At 41.1% G+C, this 21,891-nt stretch overlaps 2 protein-coding genes across 3 annotated transcripts; both read right to left on the bottom strand.

The window, feature by feature from the left end:
* Nucleotides 1-3,487: 3,487 nt before the first annotated feature.
* On the bottom strand, nt 3,488-9,466 carry LLPH (LLP homolog, long-term synaptic facilitation factor). Of its 2 annotated transcripts, none has more exons than XM_054079155.1 (3): nt 9,343-9,466; nt 8,324-8,507; nt 3,488-4,417 (listed from the first exon to the last, which is right to left on the bottom strand). In XM_054079155.1, exons 2-3 carry the CDS (start codon nt 8,502-8,504, stop codon nt 4,254-4,256), a joined length of 345 nt encoding a protein of 114 aa, XP_053935130.1. In that variant the 5' UTR covers nt 8,505-8,507; nt 9,343-9,466; the 3' UTR covers nt 3,488-4,253. The 2 variants fall into 2 exon arrangements, with proteins under 2 accessions (XP_053935130.1, XP_053935140.1); XM_054079165.1 differs by having other exon boundaries at nt 9,364-9,429.
* Nucleotides 9,467-10,454: 988 nt separating this feature from the next.
* TMBIM4 (transmembrane BAX inhibitor motif containing 4) lies at nt 10,455-19,040 on the bottom strand. The gene is made up of 7 exons (XM_009563350.2): nt 18,881-19,040; nt 17,020-17,128; nt 15,830-15,935; nt 13,942-13,975; nt 12,846-12,963; nt 12,307-12,352; nt 10,455-11,739 (listed from the first exon to the last, which is right to left on the bottom strand). Exons 1-7 carry the CDS (start codon nt 18,975-18,977, stop codon nt 11,533-11,535), a joined length of 717 nt encoding a protein of 238 aa, XP_009561645.2. The 5' UTR covers nt 18,978-19,040; the 3' UTR covers nt 10,455-11,532.
* Nucleotides 19,041-21,891: the final 2,851 nt, after the last annotated feature.

The following is a 21,891-nucleotide window of genomic DNA, read 5'->3' on the forward strand; positions in this document are numbered from 1 at the left end:
GAAACATCCAGCTTCCACCAAATTCACTAGAAACCATGCGACTTTTTGCTGTTGTCCTGTGCAGGGATAGGAGTCGAACTTCATTATCCTTGCAGGTCCCTTCCCACTCTGGTTATTCTGTGATTCTGTGACTTCTCATGCTGCAGAAGGAAAAGGCAGCGCAGTAGCAACAAATATACATTATAAAGACTTTGCATAGATAAAGGAGACCTATTTTTGGTTTTGGTTTTTTTTTTTTGCTTTAAAAACTGTTGTGACTATGTATCTGAGGACCACTTTTGCATCATATGGCCATGACATTCTTCCTCCAGCAGACATCCCCAAACCAGATTTAGTCTACTCTATAACCACAGTGTCAGCTGCTGATGAAGCCAAAGACAAAGCAAATAGAAAGAATCTGTAAAAGCTCACATCTGACTACATGCACCAGTGCAGCCGATGTTGTCCAAGTGTCAGAGCAAAACAAAACAGGGACTATGAGAAAGAGCACTGACCTGTTATTCTAATACTCTGTTGAATAAAACTTTCAAATCCACTGTTCAATGCATTTCCTTGACTTAATCTTTCTCCCCATCTTCAAAACACACTACTGCATGGTGCCTGCATTAAGAAAAGAGCTGCCAGTGCCATAGGAAAAGGTGGCAGATAAGAACAGTGCTTAAGCAAGAGGACTGCCCCACACAGCTGTGCATTCACCAGCTATTTGCTCCCAGTCTTTACTGCCTCCTACTGAAAACGCTTTTTGTAGGAAAAAAAAAAAAACAGAGGGGGGAAATAGGAATATTTTCAGTGCATCTCAGCCAGATTAGTTCCTCAACCCATTCGACTACACAATGCAGAAAAGAAGGTGTCCCACAACAGGAACGAGTCACCAGGAAGGCCCAGGAACAGCACTACCACCACGTACGTAGGGTGAGGCATATAAAATAACCCACTTTGAAATCAAGTCCTGCATTGTGGTTCAAAAAGGATAGATGCTACCACCTTGCCAGGAATCTCCGAACAAACTGTGGGACATGCAGCAGTTTGCTAATGCAGTTCTTACACTGTATACACACACAGATCTTATAAATATTTCAATAAAATGACAATGTTTTAATTCCTTCTGTTCTGGCATTTATGCTTGTAGTTTAAAAAACTGCCTACATTATTTCCCCTACCTTTCCTGGGTCCATGAAAGACAGCTACCACAGCACTTTGCACGTAGATGGCAGTTACAGCAGCAAGAAGTTCCAACAAAGCAGTTTCACAAGAGAACAGTGACACGATTAAAAAAAAATAATAATCTCGGAAAATGTCATGTCAGTTACACACTTTGGGACTTCCATCAGTTTGTTTAATCAACTGCAAACTTTCCTCTCTCAATCACAACCCAAAACTTCTTTTCGGATAAAAATCAAAAAATAATTACAATGTTGTTTAGAAGCGGATAGTTTATGACTTTGAAAATGCCTCTACAGGCTTTTAAAACATATATTTCAGCCAAAACCTGATACGTTTAAATTCATTTTATATTGTAGAGAAACACAAATAATTATTTTCATCAACTGATTAAACAGAACACGTTTAAGGTTCAGCAAGATAAATTATATATTCAATAACAACTAAAAATTTGATATTCACACTCAAAAATTTATCCACTTGAAGCAAATCTAATGCAAACTCCAAATACAAAATTACAATATCCATATACCGGAATCCTAGAAGACAGAGTTTCCTTGCTGCATTTGTGACTCAACCTCTGAGGTTACATCTATGCTGCACATTTAGTTAGGCTCTTGCTGTCTGTCTACAAGTGAGCCTTCAGCCTGGATTACAGATCCCACACAACCAGGCTCTCAATAATCCTTCCTGGTCCACAGAGAGCTCTGCCTCACCCGAGTGAGCTGTAAAGTTGTACATGGAAGAGCTACCTTCCAGTAAAGACTAGGGTTGATTCCTTTCTTAGCCTCTTTCTGCTGAGAAACCAAAAAGGATGTCTTAAAATACCTGCAGTTTAAATGAACCTGTTTGACTTTATCCTGGACGCCATAAAGGAAACATCTCACATGGCCAGTATTGTTTCAGCTGGTAGGAAGCAACTGCTAAATGAAAGATCAGTGCAATGTCTGCAGTCTGTCATTTCAGATTCAAATCCCTAATCTGGTCACAAAAGCAATGGACTCGTACGTTTGCGCAACAAAGCTCAAGGCTAGGTCATAAAAGCAGAAATAAGAGTATTCAGTTGTTCAGATAATTTTCTCTTTCAGAGGAAAGAGCAGAGGCAGAACTGGAACAACTCCAGAGAGAGGAGAAGGTAAGGCAAGTACCGTGGTGGCAGCCATAATGAAGATGAGAGACAAAATACGGCTGTGCTCCTAAAGAATGAAAATAAGCTGACTCTGAAGCTGTACATGTAAATGGGAGTACTTCCCCAGTCTGATTTTCTCCACTCAGGAAAAGCAGTTTGCTTTCCCACCAGCAGGTGTTTGAAAGTAATCTAATTTATAAACAAGCATATAAAAAATAGCACTGTGCTTAATCGACAGAAAAAAACCCAAATTGCTATCACTTAAAGCCAAGAACAAGCAAAATACAGTCTATGTAACTAAAATAGTAAAGAAATACAAACTGACTAATTATTCCATTACATTTCTGGATAAACATAATTATGAACCTTAAAGAACACTTTCTTCCACACTAATAAATTTTAAAGTAGTAGCAATCTAAATGCTAACATATTTGTTACTGGAATCTAGACCCACTTATCTAATAAAACAAAAAATGTATTAGGAGATGCACCAGTTTTTAACAGGGGTATTATCAATTTAATGGAAATATTTTTAAAGTACAAAATTATTAATAGCATCTAACCTAGTAAATTTTGATCTACCCATTTTACCAAGTCTCATTAACTGTTAGTATACAGGAAGACAGAAGATGCATCGGTATTGCCTTGAAAACCTCGGTAGCTCTTTACTCAAGCAACAGAATACTTCCCCCCCGACAATGATAAGAAAAAAACACTGTATTTTTCCAGGAAAAATAATTTTTTATCAGGTTGAGCTCTTCTCAATGTATTTTAGCATACATACTGTATCTACTTTTAAAAGAATAAATCCTATTTCCTACACCCATGTTATTACAACAGACACATATCACGATTTGTGGGCGATTACAGGACCTTCATCCTGGAGGAAGCTGGACAAAGGTTATGCTCAGTATCAACAACTGGTACTTCAACGGGCAACATACTGCAGGACCGGTACTGTAATTATTTCCATCCTTGAAATGACAGACATTTTTAAAACTCAAGCTTTCAGGGCAACTCATTCTTGCATCTGTCATCACATGTTATTGCCAAGTAATATGCAACCAACTGTAGCTAATCACATATAAATGTCATCTGTTACGCAATTATGCAATATTTTATCCAATGCCCACATTGTAAAGCATGATAGATGAGTACCATTTTTAAAAGAAATCAAGGGTACTGAAAATACATAAGTGAAAGTAAATTCCCATTTACTTTATTGAAACTTGGAAAAGGTCTTAAATAAAACTATTTTATTTCCAATCTGTGCATTTGCATTCTCTCGTATTAATAATAAAAGAACCAGTTTTACTCTCAGTTATTTAGTTCCTACAATATTTCAGTTGCAGACAGCAGTGAAACACTTCTTTGTTCTAACAGCTTTCTCTGTGCACTAAAGTTAGACTGACAGTCTTTTTACTTAGGGAAGTGTCACGCAGTCTCAATGTTGATTTCAGTGTACAATCTCTTTTAAGTTACATGTTAAAAGCCCATTTTTGTTAATTACCAAATGTTAAAAGCAACACAAATTGGTGTCACAAAACTAATTTTACAAAAGAATTTAAAGGATATGGTGAGTTTACAGAATCCTTTGGTTAAATTTACTGAAAGACAAGTTACATTGATGAAGACCACAGTACAAAAACAATTTACAGTTTCATTATTTTTAGGATTTCCTTTAGCACTTTCAGTGTTCACAATACAACAGATGAAGACCCTCCCCACTCCAAAACACAGATAACCACAGACACTTATTCTATTCAAAGGCACTCAGGTTGCTTTTTGTATTTTAGTTTCGCAGACACCAATATTGTTTTCTCTATGTGCTGGCATAACAGCCTCTTCAAAAGTTCATGTAACACAATAATATATACTTCTAGCCAAGCACAAAAATATAATGTAGTTATTTGGGATATTTATTTTGTGAGTAAAATATTCATGATGTTACAAAATGCCAATTTTACCAGGCTAGGCCTTTCGCCAATTTTGCTTTTTTTTTCCCTTTAACACGCTGTGCCTTAAGCTTCTTTCTCTGCCTGGAATTCATCCATATTGGATACTGTCCATGCTGGTCCAGAAGAGTTTTTTTGTTTCGCTTATTATCTACATCCATTTTGCAGTCATCTGAAAAAGAAAGGTATTTATAGTGAGTAAAATACATGAATCAGCTTCACAGAAGCTATTTAGTTACTAGATTCTCCTAAATTATAAAAATATCTGTAAATACAACGCTACTTTTACATAGAGAGTTGAAGGCTTTACACACTGAAAGCGCTTTCGTACCAATATAACTGCAACCCTGGAACTTCTACAGCCAATAGTAAACATGCAGAATTTTCCCTAAAGGCCCATTTCTAGGTAAAAGCACCTTATTCTTCAGTCTGCCATCTGTTCCAATACTGTGTCTTAAAACATTATGTGTGGTCTCCACCAAAAGCTGCAAGCATACAGGAAGTCATGGGCTTACTGAAACATATGCACAATTAAATACTTTTTATGATGTAACGTTTAAGACCTGTTCTAAGAAATTAAATTTACTTGAGTGGAAGATGAAGACAGGTGAAGAGAAGAATAAAGAGAAAAGCTGAAATACAACGACAGTACGAAGCATGTGGCAACAACGCTGCATTTGCCTCAAAAAGTGAGCACAAGGTCAAGTCTAATATCTTTATAGAGAGAAATAGGGGATTAATCTCTAGGATCAGGAAGACTGCCTGTGACATAGTCACTCCCAAGAAAAACTGCCCCAGCTAACTAACATCATGTGAATGTCGTGTCCCAGTGAGACAAAGCTACAAGGGGAACATCTTGTTAAGCACAGATCTGAACTGTGCTATACTAATTTCAACATTGTTTCCAATTTATCTACTAACAATTCCAAAAGATTTATCACAGGCTTTTACAGAGAGAAAGAAAGACATTTTTCTGTTGTGCCTGTCTGATGTTTGGAGACAAAGTTCAGGAGAAAACAACCAACGTGCTGCTTCAACAGTTGAAGCATGTGGATAGTCTACAGAGACCTGCACCCCAGAGATGTGCTTGGGAAGCCCCGAAGTTTGGATATGGATCCTTGTAGCAGAGAATCAGCACAGGGGCCTATTGCCTGCTGGCACAACCAAAGGCTGATCCAGCAAAGGTGAAGCAGCAAAAAACATCCCTGCTCCAGAAACCTTCTGAGACATCAGAAAAACACAACATGAGGCCTTCTTAGCAGCCTTGTTTTCCAAATGTCACAGGACAGATGGCCCCCAACAACATAAAAAAACAATACCCAAGAAAACCAACTCTACACAAGCTGCTTCTCTGATTCCTGTCCTATCACATAACTGAAGTTGAACTGTTGTTACACAAATTTTGACCGCAAAAAAGCACATCCACAATAAATGTCAGCTGCCATATTAACTAAATGAAGAAATACTCCTGGACAGAAAAATATCAAGTTGTTCACATAGCACAACATTTTCATCATCTTTTGCAATCTCAAGGATGCTGCAGCAATCAGTAACAGAAAGACAGTACTCAACAGACGTGTTCCAAGGCCATAAAAGAAAACCTGTCAAAGGGGTTAAAGACAAAGAGAAAAGTACCAATGAAAAAAAAAAGCTATAAAATAGGTTACTGAAGCAGACTCAATGGACGTCACTATCTTGAAAAACTCATGGATGCTCACAAAGTTTTAAAACAGCTACAAAAACTATTTTGACCAAAGGCTTGCCAGAGGTTCCATTATTTAAAAAAAATAAAAAATTAAATCACATTATGCTGTGAAAAATACCTTAAGGTAACACAGGGACATTCCCTAAGACACTTGTATACTTTCTTAGGCTGGAAAATTATTCATGTATCTATGGGAAGCGCATATTCTGGATTAAGCCTTCATTTACTTCAGTCCTTGTAACAATCAGCAATGTGAACTCCCTTGGTCCACAAATAATTAGTGCTGAAAAGTCCTCTCAAAAAGGACATAATTATTTCCACCAAACTTGTAGTAATAGTTTTGTGAAATATACAAATATATACTTTTTTTATATACACATATATATACTTATTTCTGAGGCTGCTATCTCCCTACAAAAGCCAAGTCAAATTGGATACTTGTAGAAAAGTTGCCAGCAGGCTTGGAAGGGGGTGCAGGAAAGACAGCCAGACATTTACTTCAGAAACTAGATTTAAGACAATGCAATGACGTTTCCTCCAGCTTCGGCATCAGAAAGCTGATAACATTCTGGAAATTCAATACTAATAATTCCATAACGGAACGGTTTTACATCTAGTTTACGTGACAAATCAGGACCAAGGATAAAATCACAAATTATACTCCAAGCTACCCTTAATCGAACAAGTATTTTTATACAGCATTCTATTCCCATTTTCAATATACTTTACAGGCTCTGCTATTCAACCTCGTAACATTTCTCTGTCTTTCCTAATATCTGAAATACTCACATAACGACCTGCATGACTGACAATGATTTCTGGCACTATTCTACATCCCCACTGTGGCGTCTCCAGAGCCTTCTGCATGCCACACAGAAAGCTCATATCAGCAATATCGTAATGGCTTAAGTGGCATAAACTGGAGAAGAAACAAGGGCTATGATTTAGTTCAGACTGAAGTTTTGGAAAGAGACGGTGTCTTTCTGACTGCTGTTCAATACATTGCTACTTAACACTTCTGTTTCCACTTCCTGGGTTACTGGCTTTACAGATTACCTCCTCTTCAATGAACAGAAAGGAAGATGGCATTATCTGTAAACAACTAATGGCATCCACTCCTGCACCATGTGACACGCAGTGTCAATTAGCATAGAAAACCAGGGCCCTTAGTACTCCCACTTTGAGGCAGTACATTTGAAAATGAAAAAAAACCACTCTACCATTGATAAGATTTCTACAAAACTACTTTAGATTTAGGTCCAACTTTTCTATGTTTAGTGTCCTCCTTAAAGTGGGAGGGAAAGTATATTCTATCTCCAGTTTAACAGCAAATACAGTGCTGTGATTGGAACAAGTGCTAAGTGATGAACCCTCCCTCACCTGACGTCTTCACAAAGAGATCCTCTCCACAAGATACTACATACTTTAAATCAAACGTTAATAAGCTTGTTAGGAGAGCCACCAAAATGATCAAAGGCCTGGAACATCTCCCCTACGAAGAGAGGCTAAGGGAGTTGGGGTTGTTCAGCTTGGAGAAGACTCCAATGAGACCTTATTGCAGCCTCCTTACTTAGAGGGGGCTTACAAGACGGGGAAAAACTTTTTAGCATGGCCTGTAGCAACAGGACAAGGGGTAATGGTTTTCAACTAGAAGAGAAGTTTAGACTAGATATTAGGAAAATGCTTTTTTCACTGAGGGTCATGAAACACTGCAACAGGTTGCCCAGAGGTGGTAGATGCTTAATCCCTGGAAACATTCAAAGTCAGGTTGGAAGATGTCCCTGATCACTGCACCAGCACTGGACTAGATGACCTGTAAAGCTCTCTTCCAATTCAAACCGTTTTATGATTGTTCACAAGTGACCAGATACAATGTAGAAGCTAACAGGATGACCAGATTCAATGAGCTGCATCAGGGGAAGTTTAAACTGGACATTAGGAAAAATTTCTTCACAGAAAGGGTTATCAAGCACTGGAAGAGGCTGCACTGGGAAGTGGTTGAATCACCATTCCTGGGGGTGGTTAAAAGGCGGATAGACGAGGTGCTTGGGGATATGGTTTAGTAGCAGACAGGTACGGTTAGAGGTGATGATCTCAAAGGTCCTTTCCAACCTAATGATTCTATGAATGACTTACTAGCATCTTTTGGATTTAAAAACCCAAAAATTTGTTTTCCCAACTCACCATTCTCAACTTGTAATAACACTAAGTCTGATCATGACAGTGAAAGTCACAGGAATGGTAACAAATACCCCAGGGGACGCTCCTGCACTCATGGCTGCCACAGAATAACAAGTACAGTGAGACATACGCTGGGAACATGACCAGGGTGGAGAGGGGGGAGAGGCAACCGGCAACGCCCAGGCAACTCACCCGCCTGCTCGATGGCCTTCTGGGGGGGCAGCACAGTTGCCACCTCCTTCACCTCCTCCATGACGACGTCCGCATTGGTTCCCAAGATTTTCTTCAGTCTCTCCAGCTCCCTGGGTGCGTTCTTCTTCCTCTTCTCTGCCCGCATCTTCCTCCTCCACTTGCTCCTCAAGCTCTTTGCCATGTCCTGACGGGAGGGAAGAGGGGGAAGAGTGAGGGCACAGCATGGGGAAAACACACCAACATGGGGGAAGCGCTAGGACACCAAGAAATGCAGATACTTGGGAAGCGCATGGACATTGAGGAGACACGTGGACATGGGGAAGCATGTGGATACCTGAGAAGCACTGGGTCACAGCGAAGCATGTGGACACTTGGGAAACACTAGGACGCAGGGGAGGTGCATGGACATGGGGAAGTGTGTGGATAATCAGGAAGTGCATGGACACTGGGAAGTGCGTGGATACCTGGGAAGCATGCAGACACTTCGGAAGCACTAGGACACCGGGAAGCGTGTGGATAGTTGGGAAGAACGAAGACACTTGGGAAGCACTAGGACACAGGGAAGTGCGCGGATACTTGGGTAGTGCGTAGACATCGGACAGATGCGTGGACATGGGGAAACACGAGAATACCTGGGAAGCGTGCGGACACTTGGGAAGCGTGTGAACACCGGAAAGAGCATGGACACTTGGGAAGCACTGGGACACCGGGAAGTGCTAGGACACAGGGAAGCGTGTGGATAACTGGGAAGCGTATGGAAACCGGGGAAGCACTAGGACACCGGGAACCACATGGATACTTGGGAAGCGTGTGGACACCGGAAAGAGCGTGGACACTTGGGAAGCGCTAGGACACAGGGAACCGTGCGAATACTTGCGAAGGGCGTAGACACTGGGGAGGCGTGCGGATACTTGGGAAGCACTAGGACACAGGGAGGCACATGGATGTTTGGGAAGGGTGCGGACACCGGGAAGCGCGCGGACACGGCCCTGCCCACCCCCCCCTCCCCCCAACCTCACCCCGACCGCGCACGAGGCCACCTCCGCTCCAGGCCGCTGCCGCTGTCCGCGCGTGCGCAGAGCGGCCGAGGCGCGCGCACCAAGCCCCGCCTCCCGCGGCGCTGGAGCTCCTACCGTAACGCTCCGAGCTTGAGCGCAGCACTCCGGGGGGGGAAGGTGAGCGCCGCCCCGCTGCTTGACCGCCTCGTGCGGGCGCTGCGGAGCGGATACCGGCACCGAGAGCCAGACAGGCAGAGCCATAGAATGGTTTGGGTTGGAAGGGACCTTAAAGATCGTCTAGTTCCAACCCCCTGCCATGGGCAGGGACATCCCACTAGATCAGGCTGTCCAAGGCCCCATCCAACCTGGCCTTGAACACCTCCAGGGATGGGGCAGCCACAGCTCCTGGGCAACCTGTGCCAGTGCTTCACCACTCTCCTGGTGAAGAAATTCTTCCTTATGTCTAGTCTAAATCTGCCCCTCTCCAGTTTATAGCCATTCCCCCTAGTCCTCTCTCTCCATGCCCTTCTGAACAGCCCCTCTCCAGCTTTCTTTCAGGCCCTGTTCAGGTACTGGAAGGTCGCTACAAGGTTTCCTCAGAGCCTTCTCTTCTCCAGGCTGAACAACCTCAACTCTCTCAGCCTGCCCTTGTATGGGAGGTGCTCCAGCCCTTTGATCATCTTTGTGCCCCTCCTCTGGACAGCATTCTAACAGCTCCATATCATTCTTACATTGAGGATTCCAGAACTGGACATAATACTCCAAGTGGGATCTCACAAGAGAGGAATACAGGGGCAGAATCACTTCCCTTGCCCTGCTGGCCACGCTTCTTGTGATGCAGCCCAGGACACGGTTGGCATTCTGGGCTGCAAGTGCACATTGCCGGCTCCTGTTGAGCTTCTTATCAACGAGCACCCCCAAGTCCTTCTCTGCAGGGCTGCTCCCAATCACATCATCCCCCATCCTGTACTGAAATCAGGGACTGCCCTGACCCCGGTGTGGGACCTTGCCCTTGTTGAACCTCATGAGGTTTGCACAGGCCCACTTCTCCAGCTTGTCCAGGTCCCCTTAGACTACAGTCAGGTTCTGCTGTCACCACACATAGAGGGGGTGGAGGTACAAACACGTATTTCATCACAAGGAAAAAAACCACCAAGTTTTATTTTTAGCTACCGACACACCTAAGACAGAAGACAGAAATCCATCACACTTGGTCACAACAATTCCCAGCCGCACTTAGGCAACAGCCTCAGTCACACTCCAGCATGGAAAGTTCATCACCGCTTGTGGTGGGACATGGGAGAATTCCAAGAACTGCATCTCCTTTCTGCTAATCTCTCAGACAGGACAGGCGAGCAGTCACGATACTTCAACATAAGCACTGAACGTGAGATAAGAAAGCCTTTCAGAACTGTTTTCATCCTAATGCCTTTCAAGGACTCCAACAGCTTGGTGCCTCTCCTCTGCTGTTGTGTGCTTGCCTGCCCAGCGAGGGCTTGCAGGGCTCCTTCTCAGCACCCTGGAGTTCTCAGGTCTCAGCTGCAAGAGCAGACTAACAGTTTCCCAGATTTTATTAACAGAAAATTAACCTCAATATACACAAACTGACAAGATGCCAGAATCCATCTACGAAAGATTTTTCAGATCACTGAAAGAAAGTTAATAAATAATACTTAAATGAAGATCATTCCCTTTAGTTGCTTTAATACCCTCACAGTTTACATAATAACCTGATGGCCCTTCACAAGAACAGAGTGTCTCTGTCAGAGACATCACTCCATTGTAACAAACAACTAAAAAAATTCTTAGCTCAGTAAAACATTGCACAATGAAAAACTCAGGCTACCTTTATGAGGTACACACACTTATAATCCCAAAGCAAACACTTCCAGCAGCTACAGAATAGCAGGGAGAGGCTTACTCTGGAGCAAGCAGAAGTTGGCAAATATTTTAATTGTGAATTATGTCAAGTGCAAATTAAGTGATTAAAAGAGTGACTGAAATGATGGCAACATATAAACTACATAAAATATATCTTCTAGAGAACAACTATAGCTACATAAAAAAAAGCCTTTTTTTTCATAAGGAGGGATCAAAATTCATGGAATGAAATAGTAAAGATCCAGCCTCTAGAAGACAGAACTAAACAGTTTGCAGATCATCCAAACACTTAACCTTGTATATGCTGTAGACAAACCATACCAGTTTTGACTATTTTTTATTAAATGCCTCCAATAAGCGCAGCAGGTGTAAGAACAGATTGATGATGTCCAAGTAGAGATTGATTGCAGCCAATATGTACTCTTCGGGGGATAATTTGTGCATCAGCAAATGAGTGTCATAAATAATAAATCCACAGAACAGAAGAGCTCCAGCAGCAGCAAACACCAAGTCTATTGTCTCACTATAGAAAAACAGCTGGAGGTAAATGAAACATGGAAAGAAATGTTAAATTTAATTTTCTTTTTAATATTAAAATCTCTGCATAATGATGTAACACACTTACAATGGGGATACACAGTCTTTTTACTGTTACGTACACAAAAATACAATATTATGATGATGTTCTTATTTCATGTAGTCCCCAGTCACACAACCTCTACCTGAGCAAAAGTGCCTCCACTTAAGAGAGAGGAAGCTCTGGTCTCCAGAATATTAACAGCAGAAAAATTAGAATAACGAAATACAATTAAACCCCAAATCTCACTCCCATTTTCTCAAACTAATAGTGGATCTTGATTGACAAATTTTGTCAATCAATGCAAATATCATGCTTACGTTAGCAAGAACAGCATCCAACAACAATCTGAATTGGAAATAAACAGTCAAAAGATCACCAGAATAATCTACAACGGTAATGGATCTGGTTAATAATTTTCTTTCATTAAGCTATATTTGACTGTCCAAAACTTTTTTGTTATACTAGAAGTTAGTAAAAGATCTATGTTAAAGAACTTTTTTAACCTTAAACACAAGGTACCTTACCCTCAAGAAACCAGAGAAGATTAAAATCCACAAACAAGCAAAGAGGCTGAAAAAAAAAAAATTAAACTGTGAGCAACAATATATTTTCTTTTAAATTTTACTTAAAATTTCTTCCCTTCTTAGAAAACCTCTTCATAATATATTTGGTAAATAAGCATCCATAATTCTTAGATGCCAGCTGTTCATTGGTAGCAACAGTAAAAATCAGTTTTATAAAGCTGTCAGAAGTTATGTCCCAACTTGACTTTTTAAAAAATATTTGAGGCAGCTGTCTTATGTCTCCGTGAAAAATCCAGGTCAACTAGTTTGCCAGTGTAATACTATGGTTCTAAGAATCATAATCATAGAAAAGAATATCTTACCAAGACAGCAGAACTATACAAAGCTAATAATTTAAGGTAAATAACACCCTCACCATTCCCTTGAGGCAGGTTTTATTACCTGTATGCCTCATCATATCTGCAAAGCTTGCTTTAAAAAAGGAAAAACAATCTCGACAAAAAGAACAATTAAAAAAAATAATCAATACAACAACATACCCTGCTCCAAATTTGCTGAAGTCTCTCTTTGACTGCAAGGTATATGTAGTCAGCCCAACAAATACAGCAGTAGTAAGAATAAAGGCTTGCAAGACGACAGACACATCATAGAAACTCACTATAAACAGAAAAAGTAAACTGTCATTTAAGGAACACTACAGTACGTAATTGCTATGTTATCTTTCGAGGAAACAGAAGTTTAAACTTCACAGACAGAAAGAAAAAAAAAAATCTTAAAAAAATAAGCTATGCTAGAACTTGTCTTTGCACTTCAAAATCATGAACACAGGACTCAAAGACCCTTGCACTAGCTAAGTTTGTCAGTTGCCTTATAGCTGTAGTTCCTTAAATAGAAACAACAAATCTTCTCTACTTACAATAAAAAGCAACAACAAAAAAAAAAGAAAAGAAAAAGTATTTTTAAGCATACATATGTGAGATCTTAAGGGAAAAGCTATGTGAATATTTCATGATACTGAAACAAGGGAAAAAAATAAATCAGTCCTCTGTAAAGGCTCGTAAAGTTCTGATTAGGGGACAGGAGGGGAGAGAGAAGATAAATGAGCAGAACCTTCTTCTTCCCTCCTTCCTCCTTAATCTTTTCTTTTCCCAAATGACTTTTTTTTCTTTCAGAAGATCATAAGGCAGAGTTTTCATCTTATGCTGGAAGCTATAGTGCAAGGCAATGCCATGCACACCACCCCATCTCGACCCTGACAATGAAGTACAGAATTCTCCAAAATCAAATAAACTCCATTGGAGGAAACTGATGGCAAAGATAATTATACTTCACTTGCAGATCAGTGCTGAGAGCTGCCTTACAGGAAAGAACATTGCTAGCTTTACCGAAAGAACGGATGACACAACTCATTTTTCACTTCAGGTATGTTCAGTTTCAGTTTTGGATCAGAATCCAGCTTCCTCCCTTGATTCCCTGGTTTTGCTAAACTCATAGCACTGTCATTAGAATTTTAATAAAGGAGATTAATTATCATTTCAGTCATGTCTAGGAATCTCAGATGGCAATTACTACAACATATTACATTCCTTTTCCAATTTCTTTATGGAACCAGACAATAGGATGGCTACCATTTACCTGCAATGGCAACTGTCAGTGCTTCCAGTAGGGTCTACAAAATGCAAAACCAAAAAATTACAAAGTTAAAAAAAGAAAAAAAAACAACCACAGAAGACTTCCAGAGAGACTTCACATGCAATGAGTCCCATTCTGCCATATAATCTCAGCACGCACTACATTAGTTCTCTCGTTAAATCTTTATATATGAAAACATGTTTAGTTTTCAAAAACTAAATGGCAAACATACTGTGTTACTGTGCTGGAAGTTGTGTTATGTAACAAGAACACAATGTAAACTGAAAGTGAATGAGAGAAAGCCCCTGTAGAAAAATGCCATTTAGGTTTTTTTTAACTCAAAGTACATAGCATTCTTAACAAATTCCTTGAAACCTGTTCAAGGGGATATAAAATTAATATACTTCTAATATCTTGTTAGATAGCCAGTGTCTGCATCAACTTCCTTTTCCGATTCATTATTGTTTTGAAATAGTTAACTTAAAATGAAACATATTCTTGCTGTCTGGGCTGAAAGTTAGTATGGGCCCTGAGTTTTTCTTAACGATAATTTCAAATTGAGTTTCATTACAGTAAAATATGAGAAAAGTCTCTATGTCATGAACCAAGAGGTCAGAAATGAGAGAACATTCAACTCATATTCTGTTTAAACCAATTTATCACACCCAGACTCACATCCTTCTATTCCTACATAATAAGACTTCAACTCTCATATCACGAACTCCCACACCACACTTGGCCAGAGTATTCTCAGCCTGGAGAAGAGAAGGCTCTGAAGAGACCTTGTAGTGACCTTCCAGTACCTGAAGGGGGCTACAAGAAAGCTGGAGAGGGAATTTGTAAAAAGGCATGTAGTGATAGGACTAGGGGCAATCGCTATAAACTGGAGAGAGGCAGATTTAGACTAGTCATAAGGAGGAATTTCTTCACCATGAGAGTGGTGAAGCACTGGCACAGGTTGCCCAGGGAAGTTGTGGCTGCCCCATCCCTGGAGGTGTTCAAGGCCAGGTTGGATCGGGCCTTGGGCAGCCTGATCTAGTAGGATCTCCCTGCCCATGGCAGAGGGGTTGGAACTGGATGATCTTTAACGTCTCTTCCAACCCAAACTATTCTATGATTACATCACTCCTTGTTACAGCTGCCCTTGTTGAAAGTTTTTAAACATTTTACACTCCTGCAAGCATATAAAGATGTCACCATTTAAACAGTCTACTTAGTTAGAGCAGACAGCAAAGCTCTCTCCTCCTTGTGTCACAAATACAATTTAGGCAACTCCTAAAGCATCACATTCTAATTGTGCTACTGTGACTACTTTTCAGAAGACTGATTTGCCACATAGTCCAAAATACTCAAGAGGAACAGTTACCCCATATCTACAAATCTCCAATGTCAGGCAGGAGACTGAAATCTGAGGGCAGCTCTGACTGACCAAGCTGTGTTGGAAACACACTCAAAATTTAGCATCAAAAAGACAAGCTAAAGAAATAAACAGACATGGCTGGTTGCATTTGGGTCTCTGCTGGAGACTGTCCATTAAATAAATAAGGTAACAGAAAGGCCTCCTCCTTTCCTACTGAGCCTTTTTATAGAAAAATCACCGACATCAACAGACAGTGAAAGCAGAGAGATAGATATATTTATACCCAAACACAAAGAAAAACTTGCTCAACCCAGTTCCAAGTTCTAACACTCTTCCTAAAACGATGCTGGATGAAAATCGATGTAGAGGCTATCTAGGAACAACCTAGACAGAACCTCCAAACTAACTCAGACCTTCTTAAGTGTATAGGATATCTTTCAAATACAAGAAAAAACAAATTATCTACAACTGGTTTGCTTCAACAAAAGACATTTTAGGGAGTATTAAAAATTATTTTGTATAAATACTTACGAATCCAAAAAGTAGGTATAAATTAACAGGATGCTGGTGTCTGTAGAAGGTCAGTGCCACAATTACAGCCAAAGATCCAAGCCCAGACATCAAAAGCAAGGCAGGCCTGTGAAGTTCCATACCACAAGTCTCGTTAATATTAAAATAAATTATCTAGAAAACTTAAAAGCAGTTCATATAAACCCAAGTTTTTATGTGATTAGCTAGATAAACATACTGCTCTGTATATCCAAAGTAAATGTAAAGCAACTTCTATAGCTAAACTGCAATATTGTGCCTATGAAGAACTCCACATTCAGGGAACTATCTTATTTTAAAAGCACCTGAATGCAACAAACATGGACACTAACGGCACCAAAGAAAATCAGTACTGACCAGTAAGTACTGCTATAATTAAATTATCCAAGCAGCTCTCCGAACAAAAACTGGACCAAAATCAAACGCAAAATCACAACAGTTGTAAATGAGCAGGATGATTTTAAATGATCAGATTTAAGTAGAAAATTGGAGCTTTACAAGTTCTGTTATTTACACTATAGCTTACACAGAAACTTTCATACAGTGTTTGAGGCTTCTTTTTTTTCTTTTTGTGTTTCAAGCGAAAGTAAAAGCAAAGTCTGCAAGGACACTTAGGGGAAAACAGAAACTGGACTCAGTGCTCTCCTCCTTTCCCACTTTGTTCATTTCCCCTGCCTGTCCACTACAAACGGATTTTAAAACTTCTTTTTTTTTCCTCATTAAAATCTGAGAGGCAAAAAGAAGCAAACCCACGGGAATTTTAGCAGACTAGTTTTCAGGATTAAAAAAAAATAAAATTAAGATGGGGGAGAGAGAGAGGAATAAGATGCGATTCAGCTTTTTGGAACAGGTACCTTCATGTTGTTTATAACAGCATTCCAGACAGTTTACTTAAACCACAGAACAAGAAATGTCAGTAATTGAGATGTTGTGCAACTGATGTATAGAATTTCATAGAATATTAAAATTAGCACTATTAATGAAGTACCGATTCAAAAAAACTTTAATGATAATAAAAATAAACTTTGATAATAAACAAAGGAGAAAAATGACACAGAAGTTATTTCCTAATCAAGTTACAAAATTTCTAATGCAGAATCAAAGCACAGAGCAACAAACTGCATAAACTACACTTAACACGATAAACAGCTCCATTTCATTTTAGTAGTTACCTTTCATGAACAAATGCCTGCACTCCAGTAGAGTACAGAAAAATTGCAGATGTGACTGTGGTCAAAAGCACTTGAATGGAAAGAATGCTGTAGACTTTCCGTAGGAAAGCTGGATTAAGAAAAATAAAAATGAAGTCACTTTTAAGTTATGCTTACAAAGTCCAACAGTGAGTCAGATACAAGTTTTCTATTTGATAAGGAACCATTAGAAACTCTTTATCTGGTGGAAAAGCACAGAGCAAAGTGGTAAGAAGCCATTTTTCCTTAAAAAAAATGACAACAGTATTCCAGCAAAATTGCAGTTATTCCTAGACATTATTACTTAAGCAATTACAATGATGGCAAAAGAAACACAAAACCCATTTGCAAGGAAGACTATTTTAAAAAATACATACACCTAAACTCACTAAGAAATTACTAACAGTATAACTTTTCCATCACATTACTGGTATCTAATGGACATAAGTGAATAGAAATTAACTGGGAAGTTCTGTAGAAGACCGAACCAGCCATAAAAGTTTAAAAAGAAAAACACTTACAGTAAAATCTATTATATTAACTTTATGCCATGTTAAATATTGTTTATCATCATTTGCAACTTGCATTGTACTGAATGGGTAGCTACAGCTATAGACGGCTTAAGAAAATAAAATAAATCCCAGGATTAAGCTAACAGGCTTCATAATTCTAGAATTATGAAGAGTGGAGAGTGGTTCAGGACATACAGATACACCACACAAATATTCTCTGTTCTTAATGGAAGGAGACCAAATCCACTAAGCAAAATGCTCTGAAAGGAAGAATAAGCTTACAGGTAGAATCAATTCAGTCTTCAATAGCACACCCCAAACAAGTTTAAGAACACATATGACGAGAAGCTGAATTATCTTTAAAGTCCCTTCCAGCCCAAAGTATTTTATGATTCTGTGTAAAGTTAAATATATCTATCAGCCATAAGAGAGTCAGGCCTACTTTGTTATAATAAACCAAATAAAAGTAGCCTTCATGCTAGCACAACCTTCTCCCTACATTATTAAATTCTGCTAATAGATATACCTCTTTTTTATTTCCTATGGTGCTCTTTATTCTCCAAATAAGACAAAACTGTATTTTTATAAAAAGAAGTCTCCCGCTAATCTGAAACATCTAACAAAAATTCACAGCACACAGCTGTTTTTATTCCAAGATGTATCCAATAACACTATAACTATTTCAGTAACAATTATCAATTAGACAACTTCTACAAGAGTATTCAATGCATTTGAGACCTGCATATAAAAGAGCACTGCAAGATGCACTCCAGGGTCCTTATGTCTGCCCATGGCAAGGGGGTTGGAACAAGATAATCTTTAAGGTCTCTTCCAACCCAAATTATTCTATGATTCTATGATTTCATAGGTACTAATAGCACACAAACGCTTCAGCAGAAGAGACACTACTTCATCAGCTCACCAAAGATACTCAACTCCCTCCATCTCCCAGTTAAACTGCTGTAATTTTATGGCACCAATTTTAGCATTTATGCATCTCACTTACCCCGTCTGGTCTCTAAAAAACATCACTGTGGGGAAAATCAAGGCTGAATCTATATGGCTTCAATCCCTCTGGTAAAAACACCCAATGCCCCGCGCTTAAACGATGAAACCTTTTGCCAGATCGTTCTCCCACTCTCAGTGCACAGCCTGGACTCGGTGACGCCCTGCCTCCCCGCTCACACCCTCTACCCAGAAGGTTAAAATACTGCTTAGAACCCGAATTCAGACACGAGGGTCAGCAGAGAGGAACGCGTGGGGAGCACCGCGATGTCTCCGCGCGGGCCGGGAGCGCTCGGACGGCGGCTTCGCTCCTCCCCGGTCCCTACCCATGCGGATGTGAACGCTGGCAGAGGCCACGTTGCTGCCGTAGTTGAAATCATCCTCGATGGAGCTCCGCGGGTAGAGGTGCTCCGCCGCCGCCATCGCCACCGACCCCAGCGACTGCGACGCCACCACCCCACTTCCTGCTTCCGGCAGGCGCAGGCCCGCTCCGCACCGCCGAGCAGGGCTCAGCGCCGAACTCCGAGCTCATCGATCGCGGCTGCACGCCCTGCCAGGGGGCGCAGTGCGGGCGGCGGCACGGGCGGGGTTTGAGCAGCGAAGGGGGCGGTTGGGCAGCAGTTGAGGGGTTGAAGCAGCACATGGCGAGGGAGGCACGGGGTGTCTGACCTCGGGAGGGAAGGGACACCCGCCTCCTCCAGCCTTGACGTGCGGGTTTCGCGTGAGCAGAGCGGGACTGGGTTTCCTGCGAACATCTCTTTACCTGCCCTGTGCGTGAGTCGCAGTGGCTTGAGGAAGCGTTGTGCTTGTGTTTAGCTTAAACACCGTTTCTTGCATCTTTTCTAGGGCTGAAAGGTCTGAAAAGGAAGTTCCAGTCATTATAAAATCAGGCCTTTTACTGTTTTTAACCTTTGATTCACCTCTCTTTTCACCTTGGATTTCATGGGTGTACTGCTCAGTGGATAAGAAATTGGTTGGATGGTCGTATTCAGAGCGTAGTGGTCAATGGCTTGAAGTCCAGATGGAGATCTGTGACAAATGGTGTCCCTCAGGGGTCCATACTGGGACCAGTGCTGTTTAATATCTTCATCAATGATATAGACAGCGAGATTGAGTGCAACCTCAGGAAGTTTGCAGATCACAGCAAGCTGAGTGGTGCAGTTGACACAGTGGAGGGACAGGATGTCATCCAGAGGGACCTGGAGAGGATGGAGAAGTGGGGCTGGGAGAACCTCATGAGGTTCAACAAGGCCTAGTGCAATGTCCTACACCTGGGTCGGGACAATACCCAGTTTCAATACAGGATGGGGGATGGTGTGGTGGAGAGCAGCCCTGCGGACATGGAGGTGCTGGGCGATGAGAAGCTCAACATGAGCCGGCAATGTTCGCTCAGAGCCCAGAAGGCCAACCGTATCCTGGGCTGCATCAAAAGAAGCGTGGCCCGCAGTTCCAGGGAGGTGATTCTGCCCCTCTGTTCCTCCGTTGTGAGACCCCACCTGCAGTATTGCATCCATTTCTGGAATCCTCAACAGAAGAAGGATATGGAGCTGTTGGAATGGGTCCAGAGGAGGGCTAGGAAGATGATCAGAGGGCTGGAGCACCTCCCATAGGAGGACAGGCTGAGAGAGTTGGGGTTGTTGAGCCTGGAGAAGAGAAGGCTCCGAGGAGAACGTGTAGAGATCTTGCAGTATGTGAAGGGTCTGCAAGAAAGCTGGGGAGGGACTGTTTACAAGGACATGGAGAGAGAGGACGAGGGGCAATGGCTATAAATTGGAGAGGGGCAGATTTAGCCTGGACATAAGGCGGAATTTCTTCACTGTGACAGTGGTGAGAACAAGCTGCCCAGGGAAGTTGTGGATGCCCCATCCCTGGAGGTGTTCAAGGCCAGGCTAGATGGGGCCTTGGGCAGCCTGATCTAGTGGGAGGTGTCTCTGCCCATGGCAGGGGTTTTGGAACTAGATTAAGGTCCCTTCCAACTCAAACTATTCTATGATTCTGTTATGTGATTCCAGCTGCTACATGGAAGGAGTTCAGCAAGCAAGGGCTGTCCACAGCTACGAACATGTATCTCTGTTCAGCAGTGACTGATAAAACAGGCTTTGGGCACACACCCTATCACTGTGTCTCACTAAAGATGAGTTTCACTTCTACAAACCTCTAATGCAAAGTGGAATTTTATTCACAATTTCCTCTAGTTTGTATCTTTGTCCTTCAAAGTAAACTCAGTGTAATTTAATAGAAGACAGAGATGCTCAACATTTCTCAGGCATCATGTAGCACTTTGTACAGTCAGGCTTTGTACTTGTGGAGTTGTCCACCAAAAGGTACCCAAGGTGGTAGCTCACATTTAGGAATCCACAAAAGGTAAGATTTTGGGATGGGGGATGGGGGGGTGTAATACGTTATTCTTTAAATTGTGACTATTATGTAAAGCAGGACGAGACATTGAAGTGATTGACACTTTAGGAATGTATGCAATAGATTAGAGTAAAATAAAGTGCTTTTAAAAATTGGAAAATAGTGGCCTCTACTGTATTCAAATTCTCAAGGGAGAAGTAAATAAATTTTATGATTGTGTGATGAAATAATTTTGAGCAAAATTCTACTGAGTTGACTTAAGATATTACATTTTAGTTGCAGATACAAAACATTATGAACATTACTTCATATTCTGGGAAGTATTTATGGTTTTCCTAATGTCATTTTGCGTTTTTAGTTGCTGCAGAGCAGGATCTTTCCATTTCAGTCCTGAATTTGGAGATTTATGCATTGTTTGCATTGCTGAGTAGTAACGGTGTTGACATAATTACACTGTCTCCTTTCTTGTGCATGTCTCTGCAGAAGGACGCTGATGATCTCCCAGAAGCATTTAGAGTTCTTGACAAGCATCCGGTATTGCTTTCACCTAAAACATGCAGTGCAGTTGTCTCTAAATGCTTCTTGGAGACGGCCTCGCTTCTGTGTGAGAAAATTTCAGAGCATTGCCATGGAGCTGATTCCTGCAAATAGTCTGAGCCTTGAAAAGACCGAAAGAGAAACGTAATTGTAGTCTTCAAATAATCCATAAAAGGCTGTTGCCGTTCTCCAGGAACGGAGAAAGTATCACGTAAGAGAGGTAGTGTGGCTTAAAATGCAGTAAGGAAGATTCAGGGTGAAAATTAGAGAACTTTAAATAGCGAGTAATCAGGGCAGAGCTGTGGAATGGGATTTAGGCACAGGCTGGCAGACTGGTGGTTGCAGGAAGCAGGCATGCACACATTTGTACTTTGCACACCCGCTTCTTGGGTGAAAGATTGTAGTCTGATGAAAGCCATCAAGCAGCACTAATGGGCTCATT

Source organism: Cuculus canorus, chromosome 1 (assembly GCF_017976375.1).
Source record: "Cuculus canorus isolate bCucCan1 chromosome 1, bCucCan1.pri, whole genome shotgun sequence".
In the NCBI taxonomy this organism is placed as follows: Eukaryota; Metazoa; Chordata; class Aves; order Cuculiformes; family Cuculidae; genus Cuculus; species Cuculus canorus.